General features: G+C 31.0%; 1 protein-coding gene across 1 annotated transcript; it reads right to left on the bottom strand.

The window, feature by feature from the left end:
• Positions 1-2,601: 2,601 nt before the first annotated feature.
• LOC135962326 (angiotensin-converting enzyme-like) lies at positions 2,602-8,533 on the bottom strand. Its single transcript, XM_065514189.1, has 7 exons — positions 8,450-8,533; positions 7,462-8,378; positions 4,404-4,749; positions 4,040-4,260; positions 3,833-3,973; positions 3,593-3,771; positions 2,602-2,728 (listed from the first exon to the last, which is right to left on the bottom strand). The coding sequence occupies exons 1-7, from the start codon at positions 8,465-8,467 to the stop codon at positions 2,670-2,672; spliced, it is 1,881 nt and encodes a 626-aa protein (XP_065370261.1). The 5' UTR covers positions 8,468-8,533; the 3' UTR covers positions 2,602-2,669.
• Between the last annotated feature and the right edge of the window lie 522 nt (positions 8,534-9,055).

The following is a 9,055-nucleotide window of genomic DNA, read 5'->3' as shown; positions in this document are numbered from 1 at the left end:
AAATTTGGTAGATTTTTGTGCAAGATCTAGATCATTACAATGAAAGATTTTCTGCATGATCGTCTCAACTCTAGACGATAACGCAAAGACAGAGGAAGAGACAGGATTTTTTATTCTTTCCTGATGTAAAGGGTCTTCCAATAGGGAATAGGGTCTTCCAATAGCGCCCATATTGTTGAAGCTGCATCTGTCAAATTAGCTGTCATTTATACAGTTTGTTTTGCCAAATCATCATGGACGGATATAGCGTTCAACAACACGGCCAAATGATAAAATTGTTTTATTGTATGACTTAAAATTGCGTAATTTTTTAAATTGTTTAGCTTTTATTTTGAAATATATGTTTAAATATAAATTTGTTCAAGGTATTGGCCATTGTTAGCTATTACATTATCCCATCTTCCTGGTAACATATGGATTCCGTGCCAAAAGAACTTCTCACATTTTGAGGCCAAGAACGAAGCAAGTCAATATCGTATACTCTGTTCAAAGTGAAGCGTATGCCAGAAAGAGCGTTCTGCTTCGATCGAAACAAATAGTAGCCAGACGGGTTAAGGTCTGGACTATAAAACGGCTGAAGCAAAACATACCAACCACTTCATTCGAAACAGTTTTTTACAGGTAGTGCAACTTACTATAATATTACAGTTTTATATCTGGCCTCATCTTCTGGGCATTTTTTGGTCAATGATCTTTTCAAGCTAATCAGTTACGTTCAATACAGGTTCCCTGTGATGGTCTGGTCAGATTTCAGCAGCTCATAATAGATAGGACCCTTTTGAACCAACCAAATATAGAACATTACCTTCGAGCCATGGATATTTGGCTTTGTTATCGATTCGGCTGGTTGGCCAGGCTTCACATATGATCTCTTAAACTTCAGGTTATCGTAATGTATCCATTGTTCATCGCAAGAAATGATTCGGTGCAAAAATTATTTTCTTTTATAGCGTTCAAACATTCAAAACCTTCTTTCAAGTTTTAAAAATTTGTGAAATTGCTGGTTGAGTAGCTCCCAAATTAAGCAATCTCTTGTTCATTTTGGCAACAATCTTCTTGGCTGGCCTGGGCGATCTTTGTCTTCCGTGTCAAAATCACCATTCTTCATTGCAAGTAATGATTCGGCGCAAAGGTCTCTCAGTTTCAATTCGTATGATACCCTATTTCTTAGCTTTTGGAAGAACCTGCTGTTTGCAAATGTTTTGAATTTGACAGCAATTCTTCAATTATTGGTATCCGATCTTCGTTGGCTGGCCTGGGCGATCATTTTCTTGCGTGTCAGAATCACCGTTTATCATCACAAGTAATGATTCGGTGAATCCACTTTTTTTTTTTATTGCTTTCAAGCAGCATTTGGACATATAAAATAGTTTTTCAGGGTCTCTCAGCTTCAATTCGTATGGTACCCCATTTATCTGCATTTGGATAAAGCTGCTGCTTGCGAACATTTTGAAATTGTTGCTTGAGTAGCAAGTTTTTGAGTTTGACCACAATCTTCATGGAATAATGCTTCCAATTCTTGGTCTTCAACATTTTTCGTCTGACCTGGTAGATCTTTAACTTCTTTGTCAAAATCAGCACTTCTAAACCTCACAAATAAGCAATAAGCTTTGGTGAGCAATCGGTATACTTTAGCGGCACCTTTTCTTTCAAATTAAAGAAGTAAAGCAAAACTTCCCTCATATGACGCTTTCTTGGGACAAAATTCGACATTTTCGAAGCAAAAGAAAACTTTGTTGTTTACACTGCAAGAAGGTTCAATAACTAAGTCAGAAAAGATGACAGATATGTAACCTTCAAAATGACATAGAAATTATTAACCATTTTAAATTGTATATATTTAAATCATACACCAAATTATACATCAAATTATTCGGACAACGTTCCGTTAATTTTCATCAAAAAATCATCTTCAGCGATGAGTCCCATTTCCAGATCAGTGGATATGTCAACAAACAAAATTGCCGAATTTGGGACGATGCAAATCAACTAGAGATTCTAGAGCGATCTCTTGAAACTCAATATTTTTGTGAGAACGATGCTGACCTAGACATCACCGTCAACGGCGAGCGCTATAGGTCGATGATTACCAATTTATTTTGGCCTCAAGTGGATGATATGGACATGTGGTTTCAGCCGGACGGCGCATTGGAAATTCTGCATGGTCATCTCACGTTGAGGTGATGTGAACTGGCCACCGAGATCCATTGATTTGATCCCGATAGACTTTTTTGTGTGATTTTCTTAAGTCGCAGGTCTATGCAAATAAGAAACCACAGCTCCGGAGTCATGGAAAATAGAACATTTTGGATGTATGACACTCAGGAAAGATACGGCGGACATTTTATGTTATATTCCATACATAATGGCATCGATATGCTTTTCAAATGAATACAAAATTTGAATAATATCTCAGTTAATGATAGCAAGCGAAGAATGAAAGACTCTTATCATATTTTATAAGGTACACATTTTGATTTTGTCTTAAATATTAAAACAATTTGGGATGATACTTTTCAAGTTGTTATTGAAAATTAGTTTTAAAAATTTCAGATGTTTGTCTTTTATGTTTTTAAATTTTATTTTTGTTTAATTACAATGTTAATTTTCTAATAAAAAATAATGACGCACTTATAGTTTACAATTTCACTGCAAATATCCATTTTCTTTTAAAATTTATCATTTATAAAAGTGGCGGTTGCGTTAAAGGCATTCGATCGCCGGCATTCTGAAAAAATATTTAAGATAAAATAATCATTATTATAGCCTTCACCATGAGTGACAGTTTTTTATTCCATTTGTAATTTCTATATGTTTCATTTGCGATCCCACAAAGTATATATGTATATTCTGGATCGTTATAGATAGCGGTAGTCCCCAAATAATTCACATACATAGACCGGCTTGGTTACTATCTAAAATCGAGCAAATCGGCCCACAAATGCCAATATAAGGAAAAAACCAGGACAACCTCTATTTTTTACCAATTTTTTTTAATTATATCTTGATTAGTAAGTCAATATGGATGTCTAATGATAGATATTTCAAAGTCCTTTGCAACGAATATAACGCCATTGTAAGCCATGGGTCAAAATCGGGAAAAAAATATTTTTTAACCAGAACTTTTTTCATCAAAAAAATACAACATTTTTTTCACTAATAAATTATTTTTTTTTTTTAAATTAAAAAAATTTAATTTGAAAAAAAAAATTTTAGCATAAAATTATTTTCACTAAAAAATTTAAAAAAAAAAATTAATGAAAATATTTTAATTATTTTTTTTTTAAATTTGTTATTAAGATAAATATTGAAAACATTTTTGGTGAAAAAACGAAATAGTCATGATTTCCTTATATCTCAGACATTTGTAAACGAACCAGGACTATACCCGACATTTTGATGTATCAATCATGTTTGTAAGTTATTTTGGGACTTTTTTGGAAAGTTGATTTCAACAGACATGGCTATATCGTAAATGAAAAAAAAAATTTGGAAATTTCAAACGGAATGACAAATATTAATGGTATAAAATTATTTATAAATAAATTTCGTAATTCATTGTTAAGAAAATAACTATTATTTATTTACTTACGATTTGTTGTCATCCAGCCAACATGTAGATTTTTTTCCAAATTATCTTCACCGATCCAAGTGTGTAGTGGTTCAAAATACTCCATGAATGGAGTAGCAGATAGTTTATTTAAGTTTTGTATGGTTAGATGCTGAATAATTTCACGCCAGGGTTTAGTGGAACCAGCCTGCATCATTTCTCTAAATCAGAAAACAACATTTTTAAATTCTACTTTATCATCTGTTAACAAAAGCTACCCACTTGAATATAACACCAGCATGTTTACTGTTATCAAAATCGCAATTGTGCAGGGTCTTGTAGGCATTGCCTCTGATATACTCGCCAGTTTTTAAGCACACGCCTCTATAGATTTGATAGCCCAAAAATTCACCAAATAGTTTTCTATAAAAAAAATAAGGAATATATTGAATATTTTAATATTTTATTAGAGTTTTATGAAATACTCACTTGGTGCTGCTAAATTGATCAACTATGCCCTCATAGAATTTAAAGGGCATATCATAGGCATTGGCTTGAGTTTCTACGGGTCTTTCAACTCCCATATATTTCTCCATGAGATTCCAGTAGTGGCAATTGTAGTTTTCGGGTGTCACCTTTTTGTCTATAATGTCCAACCATAATTTTTCATGCACAAAGTAGGTGGGTATGGACAGCACTGTATGAACGGCCTTGAAGAGTTTGAATTTAATTTAATAATAAATATGGAACAACAAATTGTATTGTATTTATAAAGAGATAGAAAGAGCATATGAGATAAGAGTTTGTATGTAAATAAATTATATTTATATATACAGTAAATATATTTACTTACCAAACGATACAGTCTATTTAAATTCAATATATCATCATAATCATAATCTTGCAATAGACCTAGACACTCTTGCAAATGTTGTGGTGTTGATACCGACAAAATAATGGCCTCACCCATCGCATTACCGAAACCAGGACAGGCTTCTTGATTCAAACCTACACGTAAATTGTTCTTCATCAAGGCATATTGTATTTGGGTGACATCTCCATGGGTTTGCAATAACTTTTTGTAGTAAACCTTGGGACAGTAGTTGAGTTCAATTTCGCCATAAGTAAAAATGCGTGATTTGCAATCGGGACCACCCTCACCGGGTTCCATTTCAATGAAATGATCACGCATAAATTCGCTGTAAATAAAGAGATTTTTGTTGGTTAAAACTCTCGTTTTTTAAGAGAAATTAATGTCTTCAAACAGAGTTAAATATAGAATAATGAGAGCTGAGTTACAACCTGCGGACTATTTCCAGTTTTAAACTTGATTACTCTTTATATATTCAGAACCCAGCAAAAACTTGGTAATATCTTTCAATTACTTAATAACTCACTTTTCAATGACTACTACATACCGTCTGCATTACTTAGAAGTAGTCATATAATATATGACTACTTCTAAGTATGTAGTAGTCATTGAAAAGTGAGTTATTAAGTAATTGAAAGACTTATTTATTACTCAAGGCAACAAAACCGAAAAAAATTTAAAGGCTTTTTAAACCAATAGCACAAATATGGTCCAAATTTAAAATTCTTTTTAAGTAAAATTATAATTTGTTTAGACGTTTCTCCACATAATTAATGATAACTCAAAAATCCTTAGTCCAATGTTATTAAAGGAAACTTAGAAAAATTAAGATTTACATAACCTTTAACCCATTTATATATTACGTTTCAATGGGCCTAACAGTTTCGGAGCTATAATAAGAAATTGAAGCAAAAAATATATTTTTTATGTGAAAATTTTTAATTTTTTTGTTTTAAAAAAATCGATAACGGAAGAAATTGTTCAGATTTATTACTTTATCGCAAAGCCACATGTAATAAGAACAAAATGAGATATCGGTCATAAATATCGATTGATTCTTTTCGAATTTATTCACAATTAAGTGAATTCGCTCATTTTCACAAAATTTTAGTTTTTTATTTGAAATACATAAAATTGTGTGGTTAATGTTCTTCTTTCAATTGATTGAATTTTAAAATAATTTTCCTAATGCTATGTACAAAATTTTCATATATATATTGCATTTCAAGCGGCACAGAATTTTCGGAGTTATAATAGCAAATTTAAGCAAATAATATATTTTTACGTGAAAATAGCAAATTTTTTTGTTTTAAAAAATCATAAAAAATCCAAAATCGAAAATTTGTTCAGATTTGTTAATTCATCGCAAAGTCACATGTAATAGCAACAAAATGAGATATTGATCATAAAAAGTTATGGATTATTTTCGAATTTATTCATAATTAAGTGAATTCGCTCATTTTCACAAAATTTTAGTTTTTTCTTTGATATACATAAAATTGTGTAGTTAATGTTCTTCTTTCGATTGATTAAGTTTTGAAAACATTTTTCCTATGCTATTTACAATATTTTATGTATGTATTACTTTTTAATCGGCTGATTAGTTTCGGAGTTATAATAACAACTTGAAGCAAACAAATATATTTTTTAACTTAAAAAAATCAAATTTTTTTGTTTTAAAAAAATCATAAAAAATCGAAAACGGCAAAAAATTTTCAGGTTTCTTACTTTATCTCAAAGCCACGTGTAATAGGAACAAAATAAGATATCAGTCATAAATATCGATTGATTGCTTTCGAATTTATTCACAATTAAGTGAATTCGCTCATTTTCACAAAATTTTAGTTTTTTGTTTGATATACATCAAATTGAGTAGTTAATGTTCTTCTTTCGATTGATTAAGTTTTGAAAACATTTTTCCTATGCTATTTACAATTTTGTATGCATATATTGCGTTTTAATGGGCTCAACAGTTTCGGAGTTATAAATAGAAATTGAAGCAAAAAATTTATTTTTTATGTGAAAATTGATAATTTTTTTGTTTTAAAAAAATCATGAAAAATCGAAAACGGCAAAATATTTTCAGATTTCTTACTTTATTGCAAAGCCACATACAATAGGAACAAAATAAGATACCAGTCATAAATATCAATTGATTGCTTTCGAATTTATTCACAATTAAGTGAATTCGCTCATTTTCACAATATTTTATTTTTTTTGTTTGATATACATCAAATTGTGTAGTTAATGTTCTTCTTTCGATTGATTGAGTTTTGAAAAATGTTTCACCGTGCAATGTACAAATTTTCATATGTATATCGAGTTTCAATCGGTTCAGTAGTTTCGGAGTTATAATAACAAATTTAAGCAAAAAATATATTTTTTACGTGAAAATATAATTTTTTTTGTTTTAAAAAAATCATGAAAAATAGAAAACGGCAAAAACTGTTCAGATTTATTACTCCATCACAAAGCTACATGTAATGGGAATAAAATAAGATATCGGTCATAAATATTAATTGATTTTTTTCGAATTTATTCACAATTAAGTGAATTCGCTCATTTTCACAAAATTTTAGTTTTTTGTTTGATATACATCAAATTGAGTAGTTAATGTTCTTTTTTTGATTGATTGAATTTTGAAAACAATTTCCTCGTCCTATGTGCAGATTTTCATATATATATTTTATTTCAATCGGCTCATTAGTTTCTGACTTATATTAAGAAATTAAAGCAAAAAATATATTTTTTATGTGAAAATTGGAAATTTTTTTGTTTTAAAAAAATCATGAAAAATCTGAAACGGCAAAAATTGTTCAGGTTTATTGCTTCTTCGCAATGCCACATGTAATGGGAACGAAATGAGATATCGACCATAAAAATCAATGTATTCTGTTCGAACTTATTTACAATTAAGTTAATTTGCTCATTTTCACAAAATATTAGTGAAATGTCAGAATTTAGCATTTTAACTTATTACTTGTCACTGAAAGTTTTTGCTGTTTTAGCTTTAAAAATATATTGTAATAACAAAACTTACTCTGTCAAATTGGCAAAACCTAATGTATTGAAATAGGTTGCACTCATATTAACAAAATCAAAAGGATAATATCCCACTCCATCGATTTCCATTTGCAAATTAGGCAGTTTCCTCTGTGGAAAGGGATTACGCAGAACGGAATCTTTTTTCCATGCCTGATACAAGGCCTGCTCCATTAAATGATGAGGTATCAGACCACTTTGCGGAATAACATCATTTCCATAACGCACTTGCAACACATGACGCAAATGAGCATGCAACTCACGATAGAATGGGCGAATAACATCCATTAAACCCTCCAATTCATCAATGAAATTTGGATCTTCATATTGATCATACCAAATGGCTGAGGCGGGCATTTCCGGTGTTGACATATTCTGATAATATTCAATATAGTAGTGGAAGGCATCTTTTATGTCTTGCGGCATTTTATTGCGCCACTCTTTCCAATACCATTTGATTTCCTCCAAATTGTCGCTGTTGGTGAAAATCGTTTTAATTTGATGTACAAAAGCCAACTGACACTTGCGCGGTCTATTCTTATCGCATACATATCGTCGCCTTGACATGGTTTTCAAAGTTTGTGTGGCTCTCTTGAAGTCATAATTTAGGGGAGGATATTTGGCACCTCTTAAAATAACCTCAAATTGTCTTTTGATTATGGGATTTTGAAAGTTTTGCCAGTCAAATTTTTCCATCGTTTGATAGTAGGGACGCAATTTTTCACGCATCAATATTTCGGGTGCAAAAGTGTCATCGGCAAATTTACGGTAAGCCGTAGCACTCTTCCAATACATGTCATTGATTTCTAACAGCAGCTGTTGGGCACAGGTTTCATTCAAATAGAGTGGTCTGGTTTGATCATAGAAGCTTTGGGCCTGGCTTACTGCAATGTAGGCCATGACGAAGGCCAAAAACTAATAAAATAGAGGAATGTTAATTAAATTTGTATTTTAATTTATTACTTTTATTTTATTTTTGTAAGTACCTTGAGTATGTTGGCCATGTTTAATTATTTTATATTATTTGTCCAAGTTTTCGATTCAGCTGCCAAATGACAACTGAAATACTAACAGATAAAGTGAGTTTTTATTTTTCTGTTTATTTAAAGTTTTTCACAAATACTGCACAAGTATGTATTCAAAATTTGAATTGTATAAATTCTAGTGATAACCTTTGCGTAGACCTGTGCCATGATGCTAACAGTGAGGCTCAAAATTTCTTAAGAAACTTTATTTAAATAAATATTCCACAATACACACAATTTTACTTAATATTTGCCCTGCATTAGGAATAGAGAATTTTAATACAAATTATTTTATATTAAAAATTAATTACACAACAAAAGCAAACGAAAAAAATATTCAGAGGTTCTCATGTAGCAATTCTGTTTTGCTGGAGACCATAGGTTACGATCAGTTCGTTTTAGTGAAGTAATGGTAGAAAAAAAGAGGGAAATAAATCTGTAACTTCTAAACCCTTACTCCGATTTGAATGAAATTTGACATGGGTAAAGAAGAAGTGCTGTCGAGTTTAATTTTTGAATTTGGATGGGTCAACCAGGGGTCGGGCCAGAGGTCCCCAAAGTAGGACA

The sequence above is a fragment of the Calliphora vicina genome, chromosome 5, assembly GCF_958450345.1.
Source record: "Calliphora vicina chromosome 5, idCalVici1.1, whole genome shotgun sequence".
Lineage (NCBI taxonomy): Eukaryota > Metazoa > Arthropoda > Insecta > Diptera > Calliphoridae > Calliphora > Calliphora vicina.
This window is presented reverse-complemented; position numbering and strand designations above follow the sequence as displayed.